Source organism: Microtus pennsylvanicus, chromosome 14 (assembly GCF_037038515.1).
Source record: "Microtus pennsylvanicus isolate mMicPen1 chromosome 14, mMicPen1.hap1, whole genome shotgun sequence".
Taxonomy (NCBI): Eukaryota; Metazoa; Chordata; class Mammalia; order Rodentia; family Cricetidae; genus Microtus; species Microtus pennsylvanicus.
In genome coordinates this window covers 1,585,069-1,612,499 of record NC_134592.1, presented here as the reverse complement: position 1 = coordinate 1,612,499, position 27,431 = coordinate 1,585,069, and the positions used below count along the sequence as shown (strand labels likewise).

Genomic DNA, 27,431 nt, shown 5'->3' with positions numbered 1-27,431 from the left:
GCTTTAAGGGTAAAGGCATGTATCTCCAAGACTGAGCTTGATCTCCAGAACCCACGTGGTTGAAGAAGAGAAACAGTACTGAAAGTTGTCTTCTGACCTCCATACAGCTCCCCCATATATACATACAACACCCAGAAAAATAAATAAATGTAAAAACTAAGTAAATAAAAATCCTTTGTAGCTGAAGCTACTATGGTTATTTCATCTCTCAAGGCTGTTAAGCATTTGTCTGGCCAGTTTGTCACTTGTCCCATGTAGCAGGTCAAAGGACAGTTTCATGTAATACAGAATAATTCATACACAACAGTTCTCTCTGTCCTTTATGGTCAAAGATCACTTGCAATAATATATTGTTGCATTTTGTCCTCTCAGAACAAAATGTTGCCACCAGTGTGAAAGCCAATCCTGAAAGAGTCACATATAGAACTACCATATGACCCAGCATGTCCACTCCTAATTCATGCCAGAAACAAAATGAAAACAGTTATTCAAATATCCACACATCAGTGTTCGAAAGAAAATAATTCATGCTCGCCAAGATGGAGGCAAGTCTCACACCCATCAGTAGACAGACAGGTAAACACAAGATCAAAAGGAGTAAAATGTCAATAATGATACAAAGTGATTAAGCTATAAAGCCATTCTACCAGGGGAAGCCAAATCCAGTGTGTGGGCTGGGGTAGAGAACGACTGTGGCAATGAATGGCAGTTTCCTTGCCCCATGAGAAAATTTGGTGGCCCTGAACAGAAGTGGTGGTAACACAACGCTGTAAATACACTAATTCCTACTTAATTGTACATTTGAAATATTATTTTCACATTAAACCTAGCTGTCAACTTCATCTAAATAAATAAGAGGTAACTAAAATAAGTTGGAAATGGCAAATATAGACAAACAAAAGATTATTTAAAGAGAGTCACAAGAAATAGTTTTCCGAAAAGGAAACACAAGTGTGCCAAGGCAGATAGATGAGAGCTGTCTCCTGAGGGACTGAAAGCCAGATGCTGTGGCTAGAGACTGTAACAGTGAGCAAGCAGGAGAACCAGATTCTCGCATCCATTAAAAACGCCAGGACTGGTACATGCATACGGTAAGCCCACAGCTGTCAGGGGTGGGGATTATGAGAGCTTGCTGACTGTCAGTCTAGCTCCAAATTCAGGGCAGTACCCAAACTCAGGGGCTTGGGCAGAGAAGGGGAGAACAGGTGTCCTCCTGGTGTCCTTCTCAGGCCGTCGTATTCACCACACACGCACTCACATGCATACAGAATCAGTCAGTATTTGAGTGTGTGCTCTGACCACTAACCTCAAAGCGAGCTTGGCTAATGCGCCCACTGATGACATTCACAAAGTCCGTTGTAAGTCCACCCCACTCCACCATCTACAGAATTCCAATATGCACAGCAGCAGAGACTCAACTCCAAGATCTTTCCTCATGAATTTGGTTGAAATTAAGCAGACCTTGCTTGTATTCTGGCACCTACCAGCCACCAAATATTTCTGGAGCACAGCCAGTGCGAAATAGAGATCTGACAGGAAAACACAGAGATTTTCCCATCCAGACCAGACCCCACTTTTTTTTTTTTTTTTTTTTTTTTTGGTTTTTCTAGACAGGGTTTCTCTGTGGCTTTGGAGCCTGTCCTGGAACTCCACATTTTTATCATCACATTCGTGACGTATTTTAGAATGCTTCTCAGATGGCGGGCAGCAGAGAATGCAGAAGACTGTGGGTATGGCTACATGGCACACATGAAAATGACGGGGACTCAAGGAGCAGCGCAGAGGTGTTGATGGCCCGGACAGCAGGAGGACAGTGTCGCAGCGGGTGAGAACGTTTTCTTATGCTGCACACAGAGGTGCGTAGTGGCTGGCTTTACTACTTCTATGGCCTGAAAAAGTCATCTCTTTTATCTTCAGGTTCTTCACCTGTGCCATGAAAACACTGTCTGCATCTTGCTTCATGCTGACAAGACTGTAAAGTCAGCCCCCAGCTGAAGGAATTGCCTGTTTCACAGGCACTTACCTCCAGCTGGGCGTAAACTTGCTCGGGCAGCTTCTGACCATAGCTTTCCAGCAGCATGATGGTTTCCTTCAGGGGTTCAAAGAGCTCATCAGTAGCTCTCTGTCGGCTTCGTACAGCCAGAAGATGGCCCATGATGTCGACTAGGCCGCTATGGTCGCCTTCACTCAGCTGCTGCTGAAGACCAACGTTTGTCCTCCTGATGAATCCCTGCAGTTCATTCAGACTGTAACAAACGTGTACACACAGGTATGCACAAGCTAGGTTAGTCAAAACATCTTACCTCATACAGAGCTCCAAGCAGGAATATGCACCATAGCAGAAAGACAGAAATAATCAAATGCCTATTACCGGATTTAAGCATCCATTTGTGTCATTTCATACATTCCTTCTCCATATCAAGCCAAGACATATTCTCCAACCTGTGGCAATGACTTACCATGCTCTTTCCCTGTGTAAGTGGAGCAACACTGTATAGGGCCTGCAGTTGGTATCTTTCACCAGACAGAAGGTTTTCAAGGTCATTCAAATATGAGCATTGACTTGATAGGAGCTTATTTTCATTCTATATAAATATTCATTTTTAAATCTACTCTAAAGTTAGCGTACAAATACTATTGGAGTTAATTTGTCAACTACAAACCAGTCAGCTGTGGGTTTACATGCAGAGGTCAGAGGACAACTTCAGGGGTTGTCCTTCAGCTTCCATGCAACTTTGTTTGGTTTTGAGTCAGGGTCTCTAACTAAGCCTGAGGTGTGCTGCTGTAGGCTGGCTGGTTTGCAAGCCCCAGGGATTCCTCTGTTTTCGCCTCCCCACATCTGGGAGTAACGCATATTCCACCACACTCAGTTTTTACATAAGTACAGGAGGCTAAACTCGGGCCCTCACTGGTACACGACAAACAATTTACAGACTGAGCCGTCTCCACAGCCCACCAGCCAGCTTCTGTCAAAAGCTAGACCCCTTTCAAACCCAAAGGTGAAGGCTACCTGCCGATGACGAATCTCAGCAGGTGCTCCTGAAACATCCAGCTCCACTTCTTGATCACACTGAGCAAGCTCAGCTTGAAAGGCTTCATGTCTACCTTGAACCAACTGTTAAACACTCGGAAGTCATCAAACTTGCTCATCTGAACATACAAAGACTCATAAATGTCGATCTGTAAGATTAGAAAGAACATAATATAGCAACCTCATGAAAAGCTAGTGAAGAGTACTAAATGCTAAGGGTTGCCTTGCCTGTTCTTTGAACTGTTCTAGAGTTGGTGGCTGCAGGATGTCTTCATTCGCATGAGCGTCCGTCTCCTCAGATGGTGCGGCAGGGCCATACAGGAGGAACTGCTTCAGAATCTCAGCTCGGTCGTCCACCCAGAGGTAAGAGTAGGTCTCCAGAGAACTTCTGAACTCCAAGACTTTGCTGATGACATCAGCCACTCTATTCATGATCTCCCGCCGGACCTCTGCCAGGCCTAACATGTTATCCATGTCGTTCTAAACGAGAGGGGAACCATGTGTGTCCTTACCCAAGGATTTCTTACCATAACCTTATCCTATGGAATCACTCAAGAGAAGTCCTCAACAAAAGGAAGAAAAGAGTCTGTGTGCCCGTGTGGCCCTAACTGGCATCTCTCTGGCTTCTCATGATCCCCGTTTGGTTCCCGAGAGAATACCTGGTAGTTTGCGATGTCCAGGTGTGCCGCCACACGCTCCATCTGGGCGGACATCCGGAAGCTGCCACACAGCATTTCCTCCACCAGATCGTAGAAGCCGTCTCCACACTCTCTTTCCAAAGGGGGCTTAAACACAATCTCAGGGGGCATTAAGAGCATTTGTGCTTGAAAAAACGGTGCAGGTTTTAACTGTTTCTCTGTGTTCATCAGAAAGAAGTCCAGGTCATGCAAGATGGCCTGAAAAAAGCCTTCCACCACAATGTCATCAATGAATTCAACGTAAATTTTCCAGGAATCCAGAGAAGGATCAGCTCTGAAGAGCTTCCGGTTCTCCTAAGAATGAAAGATGAAAGGGTCAATGCTAACCAACATAAAAGGGAAGCCTGCCCTGGAGTGCCTGCTGAGGAAAGGACTGTATTTTAGGGTGTGGTGCCCAGACATTCAAATCCAAGGCTATAGAACCTTTTGGTAAAAGGCAAAGGCTGATGTAGGATTTTATAATAGTATAGCATTAAGCTAACATACCGCATATGTTCAAAAAATATCCTTTAAAAGAAGAAATCAATATGAAAATTGCTATCTTCAAATACAGGCAAGAAATATACTCATTCCCAACAAATTCCAGAAACACTGGAGCCCAGGACTGTTCCCAGTTTATGTGGTCATTGACTTTGTTATCCAGGCCCTTATATAAAGAGATTTCCTAATGACCTCTGAGAACAGTACTCTGGGACACTACAATATTACTATTACTAAGTTGGGGATGGGATCCTACGGGTTTGCTGCCTCCAAATTTAGGGCTAGATCTCTTGAGGGGTTGCATTTCATGTCATGTATCTCCAGATACATACAGTCATGTGACCTGCGTGCATGCATCCTGAGAACCTGAACACAGCAGCCTTTTCTTTTGTGGTCACTAGAAAGCAAAGGGATGGGTATAAGGACAAAGGGATGATACACATAGAAAGCAAAGGGATATGTATAAAAGCAAAAAGGGAGAAATCCTATAGATATGAAAAACAAAGTCCCTGACACATTCATCCTCCCCTGCCACTCACAAAGATTCCTTGAGTCGAAGAGGAAAATATCCCTCACTGGCTGGACACATCTAACCAACCAGCATGTGTCTCCTTTACAGCTGCCTCATGTTGGAAGCTTTTCTCATTTTCTGACACAGAATGAGAGTTTTGAAATCACTCAGCTCTGACTTGAAGAAAAACAGAGAACATTGTGAAAAGAAAAATGCCGATCGTTCTCTCATAAAGGTTTCTAGTCAGGTCTTTTGAGGGCCAATGCATTTTAATTGGGATTTATTAGCCTGAATGTCTAACGCCTGATATTAGAGTTTAAGATTTTTTTTTTTTTAATTATCCAGAAAATGTTAACCGGGTGGTGGTGGCACAATCTTTTAACCCCAGGACTCAGGAGGGAGAGGCAGTCATATATCTGCAGTTCGTAGCTAGTCTGGTCTACATGGTGAGTTCCAGGATAGACAAGGCTACACAGAGAAACCTGTCTTGAAAAAAGAAAGAAAGCACAACCCCCCCTCCCACCCAGAAAACTAATTGCGATCTGCCACCTGACCTCTGTGAGGCAGACCCTACTACATGAACAACAGGTGTTAAACCTATCCTCATAAAGTCACGAAAGATTTGACAGCACCAAAGAGAGCCACACCCGAGTGTAGCTTAATATGCAAAGAGTACTGTAACATCCAGATGTGTTCTTTCCTTACATGGCAGATGCTTGGGGGTTCTCTTCTACTCTAGGGGCCTTAGGCAGCACCCTGGAGAAAACCCAGCTCTACCGACAACTTGATCACAGACTTTTCGCAGAGATTTCCAGACCACAAGAGAACACACTTCTGTCATTTAAAATCCCCACTTGTGAAACTGCTATGTCAGCCTCAGGGGAGCCACTGAGTCTCATTTGGAGAGGGTTTTTAAAGGCATCTGGCTACTGTGCTGACACTGTCTCTAGACAATGACCAAGCTGTACGGCCTCTTCCGGACTGAAAACTGCTGTCTTCCCATGGCCCGAGAGACGCAAGGTTCTCCTGGGTCTTTTTCAGTAATGCTTTAGTTCATCCATGAAGGCTCTGTCCTCACAACCTTACTCTCTCCCAAAGGCCCTAGCTCCTGTTCCCAGCACCTTGGGGGTTAGAATCTGAGCTGGGGAGGGATTAGCATTCAGACCATCTGAGAGGTCACAGATGACTCCTGACTAGGAGCAATGGGAATGCCTAGAAAGGTTGGGGTCTGGATGTGTTTTGAATTAAGCAGAGCTAACGCATGTTCTGGATGTGAAGGATGAAGGGGGGGGATGCTGTAGACTACACATTCTGTCAAGATTCCTATGAAAGGAACAGACCTAAGACTGGGGTTTCCATTTTAGACAGTTTGAGGTGTTCATTGGTCAAATAAAAGAGTTGGACAGTCAGGTTTATTAGTGTGGGAATCAAGAGAAGGTTCCCACTGGAAATGCAAATTCAAAATCAAAGACACTAAACCAGAATGTGGGAGAAGGCCTTCCTACAGCACGACTTTGGGGGTCTGGGCCTGCTGGCCAGGGTGCCAAGCCTCTATTGTGGAAGGAACAGTGGCAAGGCAGGTCCATATCTGCTCTGAGGTGCTGTCTAGGCTTCACGGGGCAGAAAAGAACCTTTGAGGCATTTGACATGTAATGTAAGAACACACCTGGAATTGAACTAAATTGGAACGAAAGTAAACCTGAAAAGTCTCCCTATCTCCGCCCCCCCCCTTGCACGAAGGCTAGCATCTCACCTTGCTTAGCCTTCCCTCTCACTTCCCTGAGCACACCAGGTGCTCCGGCTAGCCAGCAGCTTCCTCTGTACACCCCTGCCAGGGCCGGCCATGTCTGATTTCACTTAGACTTGCTGTAATCATACTATTGACCCTCACCCTCTTGCCAACCCTCATCGAGTGCCCAGCTTTTCCTGTAGCACCAGTTCTAATGTACCACACTTATTCTCCCCCCCCCCCCCCCCGCTAGATAGTAAGCTCCATGACAGCAAGGATCTTTGCTCTATCACTGATGTACGCACACTTAGAATGGAGGCCAGGGAAGTGGCTGAGTGGGCAAAGCACTTGCACACAAGCTTGAGAGCTGGAACTCGGTCCCCAGCACCCACACAAATGCCTGGTAGGTGACAGTCCGCCTGGAATTCCAGAACTCTGGAGGTGGAAATGAGATCTCTAGATCAATCTGACTGTCCTGGTGAGCTCCGGACTCAGATGTGATCCAGCCCCGAGCAATCATGTGGTGAGCACCATCACCATAAGGTGGACCTGTACATTCATGCACACCCACTAGCATGAACACTGCACACACATACAGGGAACACTGTGCTCCCATACAGGTCCAAGCGTGCATGAACACACAGGTGCATACAAATAAACAAAAACTTAGAAAGGTAGAGAACACAGGAGGCTCACAGGAAAATCATAATCCTTTCTCTCCCCTACTGCTGAACTGGGGAAAACCAGGTCCAAATTCTGGAAGACATAGGCTGAACACCGAAGTTTCCAGGCTGTACCAAGTGTCCTTTCTCTGTCCAATACTACAGAGACCAGAGGGACCGTGTTTATGGCTTCGGGATCACACGCTCCTCAAGAGAAGGTTGCACATAATGAGATTCTCAGAAGTGAACAGCAGTCACTTCCCTAGCCCCGTCAGTGGCTGAAAAGCTAAATTCCCTTTGTTTGTGTCTCTCACACTGGCTAGCTACAGGTACCAGACGTCAATCTGTGTCAGTTTCTCATTTCACTACACAAAGCTCCACGTCATGTCTAGAGCATCAGTTCCCACCCCTAAATGAATTCCCCCAGCAAGTCCTTCCTCTCTGTGAGATCGTTCCAGTCCACACACGAACATCAGGCAATGTGAGAAATAAGGCCCTCTCTAGCCCTGACAGTGTCCAGGTATAGCTAAACTTGCACGGGGCCCCACAGCAAGCCTCTGTGACTTCACAGGCTTCCGGCTCCATGTCCCCCTTCTCTGTCCAGTCTCCTGAATGACACTGCAGGCTGACACCAGCGTGTCTCTTTGCCAAGGCAACCATGGCTTCTACATTCCCCATCTCATGCCCAACTCTGGCTTTCATTCTAGGTCCTAAGTAGGGGATGAGGCATGTGTAGACTCCTCCCACTTGTGGCAGGTGAATGTAATTCCCCCTATAAGCTCGTGGCACTATTGGCAGGTATGGCTCTGTGGAGAACTGTGCCACTGTGGATGTGGGCTTTGAGGTCTCATGTACGCTCAAGCATACAGTGCTCACAAAGGTTAGAACAAGCTGTTGGATCCCCTTGGAAGGGCAGTTACAGATGGTCATGAGCTGCCGGGTGGATGTTGGGAATTGAACCCAGGTCTTCTGCGAGAGCAGAAAGTGTTTCAACCACTGACCCATCTCTCCAGTTCCAAGAAACTCAGATATATTTTTAAAAAGCAGAGTAACTATTACTGCCATCCTTAGGAGATCATGAAATCAAAATGGCTGATACTAGCCAACCAAGTAGAAGGATTTACTAACAGCCAAATCAAAGAAGGATCGACCTCTACTTCTGTAGCTTTGGAGCCTGTCCTGGAACTCGCTCTTGTAGACCAGACTGGCCTTGAACTTACAGAGAACCACCTGCCTCTGCCTCCTGAGTGCTGGGATTAAAGGCACCACCACCCCTGCAACCTCTGCTTTTTAGTTGGGTCATTGTATTTCATATCCACATCTCTCCCTCAGGAGTGAGGAGTGGGAACTACACAAATCCCAGGCAAATAGCACAGACTCTTTCACCTTGAATTACAGCAAGACCATCTGTTAACCCATTCAGGCCTGATCTACAGCATTAGGTTAGTACTTGTTAACCCCTTCAGGCCTGATCCACAGCATGAGGTTAGCATCTGTTAACTCCTTCAGGTCTGAGCTACAGTGTGAGGTAAGCATCTGTTAACCCCTTCAGGTCTGATCTACAGTGTGAGGTTAGCATCTGTTAACCCCTTCAGGTCTGATCTACAGCGTGAAATAAGCATTTCTTGTTCTGCTCTTTACCAAATAAAAAGCTTTATATATGTAGAAATGTTGGAACTATTACCTCTACCAAGTTGTGTATCTTGCAGCCATCTTCTTGTATCAGCTTGTATTTTTTAGCAAATAGGTCCCCCTTGTCTTCCAAGGTGAAGGCAGCCTCTCTTCTGGGCTCTCTCCGGGGCAGCAGTGGCCACTCTGCCCAGGTCTGCATGGTCTGTTGGATTGTTCGCACATTACTCTGAGTCTGGGCCACTCTGAGCTCCAGCTCTGTGGTGGCCACTTGTACCCTCTCCATGTAGACCCGGAAGTCATCCTGCCAGGTCAGCCACGTTGCGGCTGCCTTGAGCTGCTCATCCACAGCATGGAGCTCATCCTCGATGAGAGGGTATTCCACCTCCAGAAGGGTCTGCTTCAGCCTATTGTAGCTTTGAACAAGAAGCTCAAGACTCGCAATGCACTGAGCAAGAAAACACAAAACAAAAGGGACCAGGTTTATTAGCATTTTTCTGCATCAAATGCCACAGGTCTTTAAATCAAGAAATAAAATTCAAAGTATTTTCATCTCAAAGGTACCAAAGTATCAAAAGGCACAAACCTTTAAAATAGTGTTCCTTTTCTGGAAGATGCCTAAGGCTGAGTCTGGTATGTCGGATTTCTTCAGCATCAAAAGGTATTTGACATCTCTCAATACTGCCACAAGCTATTTCAAGAATATTGAGAATTATTGCATACTTTAAGAATCCATGTCTTGGTCACTAAGAGAGCTAGTGAGTGCAAGAGCTTGCTGTAGGCCGGCCAGCCTCAGCACAGGCCCTAGATCCTGCAGGAAAAGCCCAGGTGTGCTCACGTGTGCACTCCCAGCCCACGTTCTCCTGCAGTGAGGCAGGGTTCAGACAGAAGACCTGCTGGAAGTGCCCATAGCTGCTGCAGCAGTAGAAACAAGAGAAATGACCTCCCAAGCACGGAGGCAAACTACTCCTCCCAAGTGGCCCTCTGACCCTCCATGTGCTCCGTACTTTCTCTCTCTCCCTCCCCTTCAAATAAATACAAATAAGTAAGATGCTAAGAGTAAGGGTACATTTCAGTGTTAAGACGAGTTTAACGTAAAATGCTTAAAATGTCATCTTGCAATTACTGTATTTCTAGTTCAAAGGAAACGGACTTTTGCTTCATCTGCATTGTTGAACCCAAGTCATGTATGTCTTCCTCCAGTAAGGAATGTGAACTCTACTGCTCACAGGCAGATAACACAGACTCTGTGGAAAATGCCATATTTTTAGTTAAAATTTTATCTTTTTAATTTTTAAAATTCTATCTAATTTAATTTTATCTTAAAATCTGAGCATTACAGGATCCACAGACTCCATGGAATGAGAACTGTCAGTATTTGGTATGTGGTGGTTGCTTCTAATGCTCACAGTCATTCTCAAAGGGACAGCAAGGCTATAGATGGTGCTAAACCACGAGACTCTCAATTAACCCTAATACATTTCCTTCCATTGCTTTTATACTAATTTGTATGTTTTACTACTTATCTATTATTGTAGTTTGAATGTAATTGGCCTCCATAAGTTCTAAAGGAGTGGCACTATTAGGAGTGGGTGTAGTCTCGTTGGAGGAAGTGTGTCCTCGTGGGGCAGACTTGGAGGTCTCCTGTGCCAAGATACTGCTCAGCCCTAGCCACCACCATGCATCATAAGACAGTACCGACAAGCTAACTTCCCTGTAGAAGAAATGACAGCAAGCAGAAACGCCTTTGTCAACCAAAAGCATGACAGAGTTTTGCTCCTTTTAATCTGTGGCTTTCATGTCTTAATTGACTAAAACGATCCAATACTTGTTATGAAAATACACACACCAGAAGCCATGTAGCAGACTCTATACATACCAGTCAACTGAGTTAAGGTTACTGAGGTTCGTAGCTGCCAGACAGGAAGTTGGAACACGAAACAAAGCAAAACCCTGCTCTCAGCAGCTCACCATCAGGTGAATATGGGGTGGAAGTCATTACAAGGTGTTAATCAATTAATAAGGAGGAGAGGAAGTGCCTTTAATCCCAACTACTTAGGAGGCAGAGACAGAAGAAACGCTAGTTCAACATTTTTCTGGATTACAAGGTAAGTTCAAAGCCAGTCTGAGCAACAGTGAGATGCTGGTCCCCCACAAAATAAACCAGTAAGGAACTTGGCGATGAACAAGTAGAGTATGAATAAATAAGCTCACTGGCAGTGTTTGCCTAGAATCTCTGTGTTCCTGAGTTCACTCAAACACACACACACATGGCATATGCATACACTCGTATACACATGAAAACTAATCTCTGTTTCAAATTTACACTCCTCACGGGAGCACTACTTTCCAGAATAGAGTTTAAATGACTGAAGTGGATTCGTCTGTCTCCAGGGCGGCTTCGGGGACAGACAAACAGCATCTTGATGCATTAAAAAGGTAAAGTCCTACCTTTGGGTCAAAGTTGACGCTAAGTAGGCCATTGATGGCGCTGAATTTAACCAAGGGCTGATTCAAATTAAGTTCACAGATTTCCTCCACATTTCTTCTCCATTTGCTATAGACATTGCTTTCAAATCGATCAAGCAAAGCGGTCATTTCAGCGTACTTCTGAAAGACTGAAGCCTCGTCAGGACTGTCTGGAAATCTGCAGCAACAAGGTATTCTAGGTTTCTACATACGTCAAGAGAGGGAAGTTTATTTTGCAATAGAGAATGGGATCATGGGTTATAAAGGTCAGAGAGGAAATACGTGAAAGCCTTACAGTGTTGTAAAATCGCATCTGTTTAAAGACAGAAGTAGTTACAGATGAATAAATGGAACTCCAAAGGCTTCACTAGTGTCAACAAACCACCAGTTCTTAGAGGGAATTTGGAAAGAGTGCAGAGGACTGTGTGACAAAGGGGAGCTTGAAGAAGAGAAAGTAAGATAATTTAAACTTTCCAGATAGTGAATAAAAAGGAGACATTAAAAGATAAAAGGACCAGAAAACAGTATGACATTATGAGTCCCATAAAAATATTCCAGAACTATAATGATAAAACCCTCTCACCAGATCTAACCCGGCCAAAAAGGAACAGGCCAGCACATCTGCAAGTGCTAACATGAACAGCCACTGCCAGGTGTGATGGCACTTTCTGTAATCCTGGAGGAAGAGGCAGAGGCAGGGGGATCAAGACTTCAAGGTCACCCTCAGCTACCTAATGAGTCTGAGGACTATCTGGGCAGCAGAGACCCCATCTCAATACAAGAACACCCACAACACCATCATGATTCACCATGAAGTAAGCCTAGTTACTCACAGATAATGGAGAGATGTAAAGTTTGACCAAAATATTTGAAGGCGTTCAAGGAGCATTCTGGCCCATTTAATATTTCCAGAGGTGAATGGCATATTTTTGTTGAGAATTTCATGCCCATGTTCAATCTGTATGTTGACATTTTCATAAAGAGGAAGAAAGCAAACACTTAGTCAGGGTGTTTGCCAATCTTATATGCAGTTTTTTATTTTACTTTCATAGTGGCATTAAACATGTGTGTTTAATAATGTCACTATCGAGTTCCCCATCCGGTCAGAAAACCACTAAATAAGAGCATTCAGTTGGCAGCAAGCTCAGTGTAGACCTTTTCCTAGCAAGGTAAAGGTGCCAGATTTGATTCCCAGCACTAAACATACCTACTGCCTACAGATAATGACACTAACTTCAAATTTCGAAGTATAATTTATCTAATAAATCCAATCTTTTCACACAATAAAAATGACTCTAGTGGATAGCCATACCATGCTGAAGTTTCTCAGTCTTAACACCACTCACCTGTATCACGTGATCGTCATACAGGTGCTTACACATATCCAACTCTGCATTAAACATGTCCAATAAAGTGCTATAATGCGGGCTGAAAATTTCCATGACAACTGGTTTCTCTAGAAAATTCCCAAATACGGTCAAAAGCTATGAAAAAAATCAAAGTTAAAGAAAGGTTAAGAACTTTGGGCTTTAGTAAAGAAATTCAGCTCACAACTTCCCCAACTTGGTTTCTTATATTACTAGAAGCAAAGTCTAGAACTCCAAAATACATATGGTACCACTAAAGACAAAATTATTTTGTGTTTTCTAAAATTCTTTATAACCAATAAGCCAAATTCCACATGAAATTTCTTTGCCTCCATGGAAATTGAGAATATCAGAAATGAGTTAATGTCTACCAGCAGTCCTGGCTCATGGTTGCAAATCCTTTCTGCTGGGTGTCAGGGAATGTTCTCACCTTGCTTAGTGTGTGTAATAGTGTGTGTTGTGTGTTTCTCCTCATCAATAATTACACCGAATGCACCAGTAGCAGTGACTGCTCTGCTCAGGCCTCCAGCACACCCTGAAGATCTAGCCGCCCCTAATAGTGGTCTGGTGCAGCAAGGGTTACTATTCTGAGAACATTCTGTAGGTGGATACCTCCTTTGACACAAAGGCCCTGGCTCAAGCCAATGTCTTAGGCTGATCAAGTTGTCTCTTTCTCAGAAAGAGCACATGGCTACAAATGAATGTCGGTTAAGTCAGAAGTGGGCAGAAACTACCTGCAAGCAGAGGAAGCCATGGAGAGAGTGGGCCAGAGAGGAGTAGATGACAGCACCAATAGCCTGAAGGCCCACAGTCTCCACTGCTCACTGAAGACTTCCAGGTTTCCCAATTCCTCACCAGTATCCTTGAATCGGAGCTAAGTTTATTCTCTGGTGTGTTCTCAAGAGGTGGCTTCTTGACAAGCTAAATCCCATATGAATGGGCTATTTGTATGCAATGAGAGTTTACACAGCACTGTGTAACTGAAGGCCAAATACCTCAAGGTGTTTGGGACTTTGAACACTTTGGACTTCAGATGTTTAAATGAACCACGTTCAGCCTTGTACATTGTCTAAAATCTTTCCTGAACTCTTTTTCCAGACACGCTTCAATTCACCTTAATAGAAATCTTAGAGCCATTCATTAGTGTTTTGTTTTCAGCAGATGCCAGCACGCTAGGTTCTTAAGCATTACAGGCGTCCACCGGAACACTAGTACCCATGATCCTTCCTGGCCATGCCTTTACCAAGAGCAACATCAGGCTGTCGTCTCTCAGCGACAACCTACAGAAACATTCCTCCATGGTCTGAAATCATCAGCCTGCATCTGTGGCTGAAATCATGATTCCTGGTAGTATAGAACCCTGTGCATCTCTCTTCCGCTATTCCCCTCACAACAGTGTGCCTTTTCTAACTCCAGTTAATCCAGCTACCCTCAGGCTCTCAGCAAACTCCTGCTGTCTACAAGGCAACCTAATCCTAACAAAAGCTAGGATACCTGTCATCCTGGGTTTCCTAAGAAAGAATTTTATCTTATTATTTCAGTAGTCAAGCTACAAAGATGTGGAACACTTTTTTTTAAACCACTTGACAACAAGATGAACAAGATGAAGCCACTTAGAAGAAAAATAAACTAACATGTACTTAAATAACCCACATTAATCGTTGTGAGTGGGCAAGAAGAACAGTTTGAACTAGACTGCTAATTAAATGGAGTTAGGAATCTCTCTATATTGAGAGTTCACTCTGTTCTTTCTTCTGGTTGCCCACAAAGCTCAACAGAACAATTTCCAGTAACAGAAATATGAGAAGTCATGCTCAGATATTAGAAAGAACAATTTGGTTAAGAAGAAAAGCCCAACTCTCTGCTAAATGGGAAAGGCTCCAAAGTGGACTGGAATGCTGTCATTTTGTTTAAGAACAATATGTATGCATATCTAGCCAAAGGGACAAAAGCATATCGAGCACAGATTAATTGTACCCTAGAGAGGAAACCACAGAAACACGCCCTACATCTTGGCCAATGAGCACTTCAGTTTTATCTGAATTTTTTTTTTAATCACCATTTGTTCCTCCTCAATCCCCACTGTCACAGTGTTCATCAGGTGACTTACGGAGGAAATAGACCCCGTAGCTTTGCCAGTGTTGGTCAACCCATCTAAAAGCCGAATGCGGTTCCCAGATGTGCTTGCTTGGGTGGCAAACACTCAGTTTCCCTTTGGGATATCACCTAGTAGCCACTCACACGTGGTTTGCAACGCGCTTCTTTTTAAACATGCTGTTCCTCTTTCTCCATCTCCAGGAGCTGTCAAAATGCATTTCTTTCCCAAGACCACCCCACTTGGCTGCCTCTCTCCCCCCTCCCACCCACTCACACAGCAGCTGGGTGAGCAATCCAATACTGGCCTACCTCCCTCAACCCTTCACATGACTCTTAATACACATATAATCTATTAAGTTCATTCACAAAACATTCTTGTATGCTTCAAGATCTCTGATGTCAGAATGCATTAGACAACCAATGAAATTATAATTAATTCAGCAGCATTTTTTCTTATAGACACGTAAAAACATGTCTGGTAATCAATGGTGCCTGACACCCAATGAAATGGGGAGAATTAGTCCTTATTTGTTTCAGTCAGAGTAAAAAAGCAGACAGATGATTCTAGCATATACAAACTAGAGGCAAGGATTTTTGAAATTACAGATTGTTTTAACTTTTCAATTTGGTTTACTGTTGAGTCGATATTCCATGGGCCACATCCAATGTGCTCTGTAGGAAATGAGAGCTAAAATAGAGTGAGTGCCAGGAAAAGAGCAAAAGTTAAATGTCCTAAAAATGACCTTCCCAGAGTGAATGCCCTTAGTTTCTAGAGCGTTATTCAAACCTTGAATGGGTTTGGATGCAAAGGAACATGGCTGAGCTGGTTATACTCACCTGAATCAGGAAAGAATGTACTTGGCCTTGTCATCTAACAGTTCAAATAGTTGACTTTCTAAGAAGCTTCCTCAGAACTGACCTTAAATGCAGATTCCAGACCACTGCAGCTGCAGAGACCTTCGCAAAGCAACATCCCAAGCCTTCGGTCAAAATCCAGGGTTTTAGACTTAAATTTGAAATAGTCACTTTCAAACCCCTGTATAATGAAAGATAAAATGTTCCTTACAGAGAAGACTCAACAGTAACATGGCAACCACTTAAGTTTGACCTTACTTTCCCTCAGTCTCCTAATTAGCTTATTTTTCATAAGCAGATTCCATAAAAGACCAAGAACAGCGGCACCTGACTGAGGCCCCGCGAGCGTGCTACCCATGTCTCCTGAGACTCAGCCCTCTCAGTGCTGTGACCCCACACTTGCATGTGGGCACCAGTGTGCCTGCCTTCCTCCATCCATCTCAACCTCAAATCAAGCATGGCTTTGTGCATCTCCAGCGCCATGGATCATTGGCGAGTTCCACAGAGAGCTTGTTTATTCGTGGGATGGAAACCCGTGCGTGAAAGCCCTGCCATCAGGTAAGCACTGAAATCCACGCATCTGTGAGCGCGTCAGGAACGACAGGAGTGGAAATGCTCAGCTATTTCCCCCACGTTCTCATTGATATGCAGCTGACAACCCTGGCTTCCTCCTCATGCATAACCACCCACGCCCACGATTAGAAGGAAGGAAACTGGCAGAGAATGGCTGCAGCTTTGTCATCTTCAGGAAAGCTGTCCCTGGGGATGCACCGCTCTCTCAGGCTTCACAAGCCCCAGCCTTAACACAGTGAAGGCCTTCGCCTGTCTACCAACAACCCCAGCCAGATCTGTGTGGCTCTGTTCTCGGGGCCTTACAGTTACTCAATCTTTATAGCATATGGAAGAAGTCGTATTGCTCTTCCATTTGTAAGTGGCAGAACAAACTCAGGTAACGAGGCGCATTCTTTGCATTCTAAACCAACTCAGTATATATTATTCCTTAGAGCCAGTGATTGTGAACTTGCTCCCTAAAGGCGCTGATCATCAGTGTAAAAGGACTTAGGCATGACTGGATACATTTATTACATTTACCCATTTAGGGTAAAAACTTTAACTTGTTCTGGGGGGAGAGGTTTGTAACCTGATATCGTTCTTCTGTTTAAAACTATATCTATTCATTCAATTATAGTAATATTCAATATCGAAACTGCACTGCTGTACGGAAAGTATGAGCCCATTCCCTGGCCTCTGTGAAGAAATGTACCTGCTATGGTCTCAGTGCTTCCGATGCACCCAGATTCCACGATGAAACCTAAACATACAAAGGGAGAGGGCAGGGCCCCGACTGGATGGGACCCGTGCCCTCTCACCCACCCCCACACATGAGCACGCAGTGGGGCTTGAGAGCCACCCTGAATCAGCTGGTGTTTTCGTCCTGAACTTCCCAGCCTCCAGACTCCCAGCGCATTACTTGAGCCCCCTGAGGACACTGAGCAGGTCTCTTAGCATGAGTTTAACTGGGAGTGGAGAGAGCAGAACGTGGTGGAATTCTGGACCATCACGAACCACGCTACATTTATCATCAAGAGGATGGAGCTAAGTCTCCCGAGTTCCAGCCAAGCAGCTTCTCCATTCAAGAATCACTCACTTGGAAGTAAACACAACTTCTCAACAAGTTTTAAAAAACCTCATGCACTCCTCTTCTCAAAATAGAGACACGGTACACAGTCTATAATCCTTAACCATTTAACCCTTAGAGACAATGGGCAACATCAGACATGGATGAAACAAGAATCTCCACCCTAGACACACACTGGTTTGATAATACCCTGGTTCTCAAGATTCTGCATGGCTGGGACCTCACTGGCTGCTTTAAAGTATGCAGACACCACTGTAGTCTTCTTCCTCTGGGGTCTACCCACATCTATCATCTCTAACGGCCTTTACCAGCTTCTTTCTTGCTTCCTTCCTAGTCAAGGCACAGATCTCCATGTCCTGTCACCCCTGAAACAGGGCTCCGTTCTCATGCCCACTACCAGGCCTGCAGTACAGCAAGTGCCTACCTGTATTCTCCCCTGCATTCTGGGCCAACAGCACTAGTGACTAGACTCACCTTTCACAGTGAGGTACTAATATGTCATGGATTTCCCAGCTCACAACTGATTCTCAATAGTATTTATAAACAGTAATTGGTGAGCCAGCATGACTCGGAATCATAAAAATGTCTCTATATTCTGGAACTACAAAACTGTCTTTATTAGCATCCCGAGAAGCTATCAGAGGTTTTAATTAGGGAAAAGCGAAGATTTGACTAAGCATGCGAAAGCCTCTCAAGCTTCTACACGCAGAATCAATTAACGGAGCCAAAGGAGGCCAGTGAGCAGCAGCTTACAGGTCAGTGCGCAGCTCAGGTGAAAAACGAGCCAAGGGTGTACCTCTCGGACAGACTCAGAGGTGACGCTGAGGACTTCCCTTAAGGAGCCAATTATCTGTGACATCTGGAGGACTGAAGACAGCCAAGGGTGGCCGGGCGCTGGGGAAACACTTAGTTCTGAACAGGTTGATTTGAAGGCATCCATTTGTTCCCGGTGGAGATGAGGGTTAGACAGTTGCCCTGTGTGCTCAGGACTTGAAGGAAGCCATCACTGTGAAGTGCCTGAGCTGGAACTTTTTGACTGGAGTGCTTTACCCTCTCTGCCCTGCCCTTACAGGGTGTAATCATATTTCATTTATGTTTTGATAAACAGAGCTTGCCTGAGAATCAGAGAGTAACATAACCCTACTGGTCAGCCTTACAGACCAGGCAGTGGTAACACACACCTTTAATCCCGGTAACCACACCAGTTTGCCATAGAAAGCAGACAGTGCAAGCCTTTAATCCCAGTGGTGCGCACCTTTAATCCCAGAACTAGAGAGGAACAGAAGATGGCAGGAGACAGCTCTCAGACGCAGTCTCGTTCTGAGGTTCCTGGAGGCAGGATGGCCATCTCGGACTGAGGTAGAGGTAAGAGCCAGTGGCTGACAGGTTTTGCTTTTCTTACTTTCGGCTTGAACCCCAATTTCTTTCTGTCTCTGAGATTTTCTTATTCATGCAACACCAGCGGGGGAGGGGGCATGAATGGGTATTAAACGTCATCAGTTCTGTTTTCTGGAGTGATGAGCACAACCCTCCTACTTCAGTTATTTTTATATCCTAAATTCCATACATCTGACATCCTACAGCGCAGGTGTTGCAATTAGATCTTGGCGTGTGTTTAGTTTACATATCTGCTATTTTGTATCCTTTAACCAAGAGGGTTAGACTGTAAACTAGGATATCAGTTTCAGATTTACACCAATTACTCCACCTGCTTTACACCCTCGGTCAAATCTCCTTTGGTGTGGTCTCTATTCTCTCTGTATTGATTGGAATGCAGATTTGTTCAACACTGTCCTCAAATAATGTGAAACCCAGTGATCCCTCACCTGAGTCTACCTTCAGCTGAGATAAAATCACCTCTGAAAGACAGCTGCAGGAAGACAGCTGCAGAAAAAAGCTGCAGGAAGACAGCTGCAGGAAGGACCGAGCAAGATATGCAACCATGTAAATGCTGATCAACTCATGAATCACACACACACACACACACACACACACACACACACACACACGAGAGGACAAGAGAGAGCTTATATGAAATGGAATGTTACTCTGCTCAGAAAAAAAGGAAACCTTGTCATGTGACATGACATAGATAGTCCTGGGGGACACCGTGCAAGTGGAGCAAGCCAAGCACAAGGAAACGACTGTGCGGTCTCACTATACACAGATTTGAGTGGGTGTGGGAAGGCTGGGGAAGTGGAGAGAGGTAGGTCAGAGGATACAAAACCACAGATATACAAGATAAACAAGCCAGCAGAACTAAATATAATGTGAATACATAGAAAAATGGAATGCTGATTCTTCAAAATGAAATACTTTTGTTACATTAAATAAAAATGATTCAAATACATTGTTTCAAAAGATGGACAAATCTTCTGTAGATTAAGTGTCTCGTAGTCAGTTTCCCCCAAATATTCAATACTCAGTTACAAAATGAAAGTGGCGATATTATGATTTTCCAGAAAAAGAAAGGATTACAAAGAAGCACTATGAATAACTATGTACAAAATTAGAAACCACAGCTAGGGATGGATGGTAGTGCATGTCTGTGAGGTCAGCAAACAGCAGCAGAGGAAGGAAGGTGAGGAGCAGGTTAGCCTGGTCCACATAGCAGGACTTCCAGGGAGGTTGGGGAGAAGAAAAGGTAACCCATAGGAAAGGGACAAATTCCTAGAGACACACCATCTAACAAGATCAAATCAGAAAAGTCAAAGCGCGTAAGGAGATTAAATAGGTAAACAAACAGCTTCCCATCAGACAAAAGCTCAAGAACATATGGTCTTATCAGCAGTTTCGCAAGTATAGAAAGGAGAATTAAGAGCAATCCTTCCAAGCTTGCTAACTCACTCTACGCGATAAGCCCTGCTCTAATACCAAAGCCAGATAGATACTTCAAGCAGAGAAAACTTCAGACCAATGTCCCTTATGAATGATGAGATAATATGCAAATGGATTCAGCAGTTATTAGAAGAATTACAGACCATGGTCAAGAGGAATATTCCATAATAGTAAGATGGTTTAACATACAAAAAAAAAACCAGCACAATATACCACATTAACAGATGAGAGTAGAGAGTGAACTCCCGTGATCTCAGTCAACGCAGAAGAGCTGAATACCCAGCACTCTTTCATGAGAAAAAATTCCCTGAAGTAAGAATGCAACTAAAGGCAAAGACCCCTGTGAGCACAGAGTAAACAACATCATCCCCAAAGGTGAGAGGGGTAAAAGTTCTTAAGAACAAAACAGGAATGCCGTGTCTAATTCAATACAGCATCAGAGGCTCTCACCAGGGCAATTAGGTAAGTAAAACAAAAAGCACCCAAATTGAGAAGTAATCATGTCTATTCACAGGCGACATGATTTTATCTAAAGATTGAATACCTAAAAAATGAAGTCAATAAACAAACTCAGCAAGGTTGTGGGCTGAGAAACCAAAACACAGCCAGTTATGGACTGGAGGGCTCCGCCAGTAAAGTAGTGCTCTCTGTGCAAACACAAGACTCTGTGTTCCTCCCCTAGGACCTGAATAAATTACCCCAGGAGGCTTCCTGGGTTCACCGGCCAACAAGCATAGCCTAGTTGTCAAGCTCCAAGAACATGGAGCGTGGGAACAACACAGGAGGCTGAGCCCTGACCTCCCCCAAATGGATATGCTCCCGCACAGCCAAGACATGTAAGCATATGTACACAGGAAGAAGAAAAGCATTGGCCTTTATGTATACTAGCAATGAACAAATTTAAAAAGTAAGAAGACAGTTCCATCCATAGTAGTATTAAAAAGAATAAAATATTTCATAATAAGTTTGACCAGGGATGTCGAAGACTTACAGATCAGAAGCTATAAACTAGCTGCTGTAAGCAGTTAAAGAAGGGGTGGGTAGAAAGATCCCACTTACTTGTCATTACAGAGACAATACTATTGCAAACACTCTGCCCTGTCAGTCCAGTCCCTATCAACATCTCTCAGTGATGTCTCTGCAGTAATTGAGAAGAAACGTTCTACAGGTCTGACCATCTGGCTCATACTTCCCAGTGACAAAGCTTACGAGTCTGCAGTATTGACAACAACATAGTGCTGGCTTATAGATCAATGAAATAGCATACAAATAGCATAGTGCTGGCCTATAGATCAATGAAATAGCATAGAAAGCCCAGACATAAACTCTCATCCATATAAGCAAGTAATTGTTGACAAGGGTGCAAAACCGTTCAGTAAACCCAGAACGTCTCTTCAACAAATGTTACTAGAGAGTTTTATTGATTATCCATTTTTTTTGCAAGAGTCAACCTGGACTCTTAGAATACTTAAACATTGGTTCAAGGTAGACTCAAGCCTTAATTGTAATATTGAAAACAATAAAAATTTCCTGAAGAAGACACTGGAGAAATGCTCATGACATTGAACTGTGTAGTGCTTCTTAATTTTTCCCCTCTTCCGTTTATAGGACAATTGTCTTAAATATTTTCTGTACCTATGATCAGAAGTGGTGTTGGGTTCAGTATATCTCAAGGGGCAGTCACCTAGCTTCTATGAGGCCCTACGTTCACTCTCTAACACAAGAAGCAAAGCAGTGGCAATATTACTTAGAAGGCTGGAGAGGAGGACACCATCACAATAGACTCATCTGTCTACTGCACCCTCTCCGCTGTACAAAACTGCTTCCTTTACCACTTCCTCCCTCCACCAAAACTTTCGTCATCTTCTTCAGCTCAGTCTGCTGGGAGTGTGGTTTTTGTTTGTTTGTTTGTTTTGTTTTGTTTTTGGCTTTTGTCCATCTGGTTTTCTCTTGGTCTTTCATTTGTTCCTGAGGGCGGAGACTCTATGTTTACAGTTCTTTCTCAGAACCTATTTTGCTCAGTGTTTCTGATTTCTGATAAGAAATCTTTCAGTAAAATTATATTCCTCTATATAGACAGGTAAGAGTTCATTTCTCTCTCACTTTGGGATTTTAAGATGTAAAAGGCAGGCATTGTGAGACACAAGCATAAGCCCAGCCCTTGGGAACCCGAAGTCAGAGACTCTCTTGGGCTCAGGAGTTTTATACCACAGTGCAGTTGGATGGAACAGCACAGCGATGATGCCTCCACAACAGAGTAGTCACTGTCAGATGCTTCCAAGGCCTCCATCATCAGCACTGCTCTCCTTCTTGGCCGAGATCTCCCCGGCTCACAGCACAGTGAGTGTGCACCAAATGGCATCCAGACATTGTGGACCATAAACCTCCATTACTGTCAAAGGGACACACGTCTAGATTCTGGGACGCTCCAAATACACAATGGACAAATGTCTCCTGGTGACAGCCAGGCTAGGAAGTCCAACTCCCTGTGTAGGCTCTGTGGATGCCACATGAGTGAAAGTCCTCAGCCTCAGCTAGGCATCCTCCAACCCCACTTCTATGACACAGGGATCTACCAGGTGAGAGAAAAACCGCTAAACAAAACCAAAAAAATCAGATTTCCATATGGTCTCCACGGAGAGGAGGACTGTCTCCCGGCCAGTAGGCACGAAGACCATGGCTCTCTTTTAGTCATCGCTAATACCACTCAGCAGGGCTTGGGGATGGAGCCATTGTATGCCAGCTCGCTAGTTTAGACTTCCTACTCAGCCTTCCTGGGCTGGTAGTGGTGGGGAACTGCTGCTTCTTGGGTGTTGGAGACAGTGCAGACACTTGTAAGTTGTCTGTTTTTCAAGGGTGCCCACTTCTAGGTCCCCTGGCTAAAATACAGTCAGGGTTTTGGAGAGGTCAATGGTGTGTGCCCAGTGACATTTCTAGGTTGCTGATATATTAGTTTCTAATTCTTGACTCTTTTACACAATATTAAAACCCAGGAAACTTACTTCCACATTGTTTCATGGGTTCTGAGGTTCTTGGTCAATCTGCTCTCTCTCTCTCTCTCTCTCTCTCTCTCTCTCTCTCTCTCTCTCTCTCACTCTCTCTCTCTCTCTCTCTCTCTCTCTCTCTCTCTCTCTCTCTGTGTGTGTGTGTGTGTGTGTGTGTGTGTGTGTGTGTGTGTGTTTGGGTGTGTAATGGCCAGAATCTTAGTTGTATTTAAAGTGAGGACTAGTAAAGAAACCACACACAAACCTTTCTAGAAGCATAAATTTCTAGCTAAATTATCGAACAATCCTATGACTCTAAATAATAATGTAAAATAACATAAGCTGCTCAGTAAATTTCACAGATTGTTGACTAGTGTACACTGTGGAAAAAGGAAAGCAAAGCTAGAATTACAGCAACACCCAACAACTGCCAGGAACAAGACAGTCACACCGTGTGTTGGAGTCTTCGTGCAAAACCAGGAGCAAAGGGATGAACACAGGCTGTGCCAGTGTCTCTGCCTGCTTTCCTGAGCATTGCATAGGACGCTCGTTTGGAGTTACCTTGAGGAAGATTAATGTTAAAATTATTTTGACAATGATTGCTTTGCTTTTTTTTTTTTTTTTGACAGAATTGCTGTGCCACTCTGTCTGGGGTCAAACTCTCTGATCTCAGGCTCCCAAATACTAACATAAAGGCTATGCAGTGAGAATGAAGCTAAACTTTTGTAAATGTTACCTGCCCAAAAGAATAAGTAACTTTTAAAATAAGTAATATTTGAAGAAGAAACAAATAAGATACATGAAAATCCTTAAATGACTAAAAAAGAAACCGGTATAAATTAGGAGACATGAGAGAGGAACAGCAAAAGAATAATTCAGGATGTGTCCTGGTTAGTTTTATGTCAATCTGACACAAGTTAGAATCATTTTGGAAGAGAGAGCCTCCACTGAGAAAATGCCGCTGTCAGATTGACAAGCCCGTGCTGCATCTTCCTGATTGGTGTGGGAGGACTTAGCTCATTTCAACAGTGCCGCCCCTGGGCTGGAAAACCCCCGAGCTGTAAGCTAGCAGCTGAGCAGATCATGAGGAGCAAGCCAGTAAGCAGCCTTCCTCGGTGGCCTCTGCACAGTTCTGCCTGCCTTGAATTCCTCCTCTAACTTCCTTCAGTGATGGACAGTGATACAGAACTAAAAGCTGAAACAAACCCTTTTCCATGATTTGCACAGTGGAATGTTATTCAGCTGTTCAGAAAAATGAAATTTACAGGCAAGTAGAACTAGAAACAATTATCACAGTGAAGTAACCCCAAACTCAAAAAGATAGTATTTCATGGCTTTTCTTATATGTGGATGTTAGCTTTTAAGCGTTAGATATATTTTAGATATATTTATTTCAATCAAAATAACCACAGAGACTAAGTAGCTAGTAAGTACCAGTAGGGAAGGGGGCACCTCCCATGAAAGGGGAGACAGAACACAGTGTCCTAAAGGGGAAACAAACATACAAGGATTTCATGGGGAGAGGGTCGGGGATGCGGGTTATAGGAGTGGCCCAGGGAGGCCAGCTAACACTAAAGGCCTTTTGAAAAGCCCTATGGAAATCTCCTGCCATAGAAACCTCCTACTGTATACACATTTATGAAAGGAATTGAAGTGGGTCACCAAACAATGAAAAAGACATGCCCACATGTACGCCCACATGTGTGCTGTGTCCATGGAGGCCAGAGAAGAGCATCAGATCTCTTTGGACCAAAGTACAGATGGGTTCTGAGTTGCTATGTGGATGATGAGAATCAAACCTCATTCTCTAGAAGAACAACCGATGCTCTTAACCAGCCGGGCCAGCTCTTCAGACCAAATGATTATCTTTAAGCAAAATATATGATAGATACAATACACTGCGTAAATAAAAGCAATCCAGTCACACCTTTAAGAAAGAAAAGGGGCTGGGGAGATGGTTCGGTGGTAAGAATGCTGGCTGCTCTCCCAGAGGCTCTCAGTCCTCCACAAGGTCATTGGTCCCAGGACAGCCCCACATACTGGATGTCTTCGCAGTGGCTCTAGGGACGCCCCTGTGATGCCTGTTACTACAGTCCTCCTACTTTTCCATAAGTTATACAGAAACGTCCTAGAGAGCCATTGATCATGGCGTTGTCTTGCTCACACTAGCTGCACTTTCTAAAGTCACTAGACTTCAGCAGGGTCAATCAGGTTTGCTAACTGCATCCTTATGAAGTTGGCATACAGCACTCCTGGGCTTCAAAGACTGATTTCAACAATACATACACAAGAGTGAATAACCTTACATTCGGTTTTTTTTTTTTTTAACGTAAACTAAATTTTTCTCCTTTTTAAAACTCAGGTTTCTGGTTTTGGCAAATCATATATAAAGTTCTTTATCCTAGAGCTGGTCACACCAGCATGCTCAAAGGAATAGGGACTGAACTCAGTTAAAATCTGAAAACTTCCCCTAATTTCCTGAAGTTCAAAATATAAAATTATTAGTAGCTGTAAATAACAGAAACTATGTGGCAATGTGCAATGACGGCCGAGAACTAACGTTTCAGCAGACCAAAGTTAACCCAGGAAAGTTAATATGAAGGACACAAGTGAGAAGCCGCTCGGTAGGTGTGAACACAGGAAACCCCTTGTGGATATTCACAGGAAGCTGACCTAGGCTGAGCCCTGAACTGACAGCTCAGCTCTGGTCCCTGGTCTTGCATGAGGAGCGAGGAGAACTGAAGAGACTGGTTAATGTCTCTGGGTCCGACAAAGGTCTGCCTGGGTAGCCTGCGCCATGCTGAGATCTATGAGATCTGCCTCCTGTTTTAGCTCTGAAGCGGTAGAGTCCCAGGAGTGAACAGGCGAGGAATGCACACTATTACCATGTCAGTCACCACAGTATTACCGTGTCAGCACAGTCAGACGGGTCATAAATGCTCTCTTGAAAAACTTTACAGCATCCCATAAACTCTTCACTCATCGCACGAATTTGCGCATTTAGGATTGCTTCCTTGGTGCCACCGAATTCCAGTCTTTCCAGTTTTTCAAATTCTCGTATGGTAACAAACATGTCCTTTGTGAAAAACAGTAAAGATCTTTCGTCATCTCCAGCAACAAAACAGATTTTTAAAATTCCAAATTAAACATTTTCAAACATTCAGAACCAATGGGCGCTTACAACACAACGAAGGAATGCTACTGAATTCACCAAACAGAGCAAATGCTTAGCTTTAAAACCACACTTCGTTTTAAATCACCAACAGGTGCCTCACAGTGGAGACAGCGCATGCGTACTGTGTACGCATGAGCCTGAGAGCAATCCTAACAGTAATATAGACAGCTGCCGCGATGATACCCAACATCCCTAGCCTCAGTGCCTACACTTTGCAGTGGTCCAGAGCCATGAAGAGAGGGGAAATCAGGAGACTGTCTACAGGGCAAAGGAAAGTTGCCCCTAGATGTTGGAGAGACTTTAGTGGCATTCAGGCTGACCAACAATAAGAATTTTCACATAAATCTCTGATTTTGAATGAAACTCAGCAAAACTTACATAAACGATACAATGCAAAATCTGTAGAAAGCTCTACAACTTGAAAAGAAGTCACGGCCATTGGTTCTAAAGAAGCCTACATTGGTAGAATCAACACAAAAGTCTGTGCCTTCAATTTTTACATTTTCGATTTTTTTTAAAAAAAAAACAGTTATACACAGGACTGGAGAAAGGGTTCAGCGGCTAAGAGCCCTGGCTGCCCTTCTAGATGACCTGAGTCAGTTTCCCAGCATCCACATGATGCCTGGCAATGAAGGGTAACTCCAGTGCCAAGGGATCCTGGGCCCTCTTCTGGCCTCCACAAGAACTGCATGCATGTGGCGCTCAGCCACCCATACAGATGAAACCTCCAGACACAGAAAATAATAATTCGAAAATACTTACACAAAGTAAGACTTGTATGATTTAGTTTTATGATTCTATGGCAGTGTGAATGACCAGCATCAGAGGAGTAAGCTGGAGGAACAGAACCTGAAGCCCGTGCGCAGTAGTCTGGACTATCCAGTGAGACTTTGTCAGAAAGAACTTTTTAGACAGGGGAAATAAAAGTGTGATACTTTATCAGATGGGTTTTGAGGTATGAAATTTCCCTTTCAAGTTTCATACATTTCTTCTTCAGCATTTACAGGAAGACTGGGTCCTTTACAGCTTCCTGCTCCATAATTTTCTACAGGCGCTGACAGGGGACGAGATTTACTTACTCTCATGCAGTAAGTGTTTAAAAATGAATACAAAAGTAGGGTGTGGTGGTGACTCCTGTCAAGTGCAGGAAGAGCAGGAGGACAGAGTTCAAGACTAGTTTGAGCCACATAGCAGGGTCCTGTCTCAGCAGAGCCAAGAGTGCATGGTACGGTGAGGGGCTTCTCAGGCGTACATGCAAAGCCGAGTG

At 44.1% G+C, this 27,431-nt stretch overlaps 1 protein-coding gene across 1 annotated transcript in view; it reads right to left on the bottom strand.

Annotated features, from left to right (window-relative positions):
- The window catches only part of Dnah11 (dynein axonemal heavy chain 11), a 315,059-nt gene that overhangs the window by 268,176 nt on the left and 19,452 nt on the right, over nt 1-27,431 (bottom strand). The window contains exons 8-18 of the mRNA XM_075947535.1: nt 25,898-26,065; nt 15,593-15,709; nt 12,556-12,693; nt 12,043-12,167; nt 11,192-11,387; nt 9,327-9,431; nt 8,796-9,188; nt 3,691-4,023; nt 3,260-3,511; nt 3,011-3,180; nt 2,024-2,246 (exon numbers count right to left, since the gene is read on the bottom strand). Of these exons, the coding sequence (XP_075803650.1) occupies nt 2,024-2,246; nt 3,011-3,180; nt 3,260-3,511; nt 3,691-4,023; nt 8,796-9,188; nt 9,327-9,431; nt 11,192-11,387; nt 12,043-12,167; nt 12,556-12,693; nt 15,593-15,709; nt 25,898-26,065 (2,220 nt within the window). The remainder of the gene's footprint in view (nt 1-2,023; nt 2,247-3,010; nt 3,181-3,259; nt 3,512-3,690; nt 4,024-8,795; nt 9,189-9,326; nt 9,432-11,191; nt 11,388-12,042; nt 12,168-12,555; nt 12,694-15,592; nt 15,710-25,897; nt 26,066-27,431) is intronic.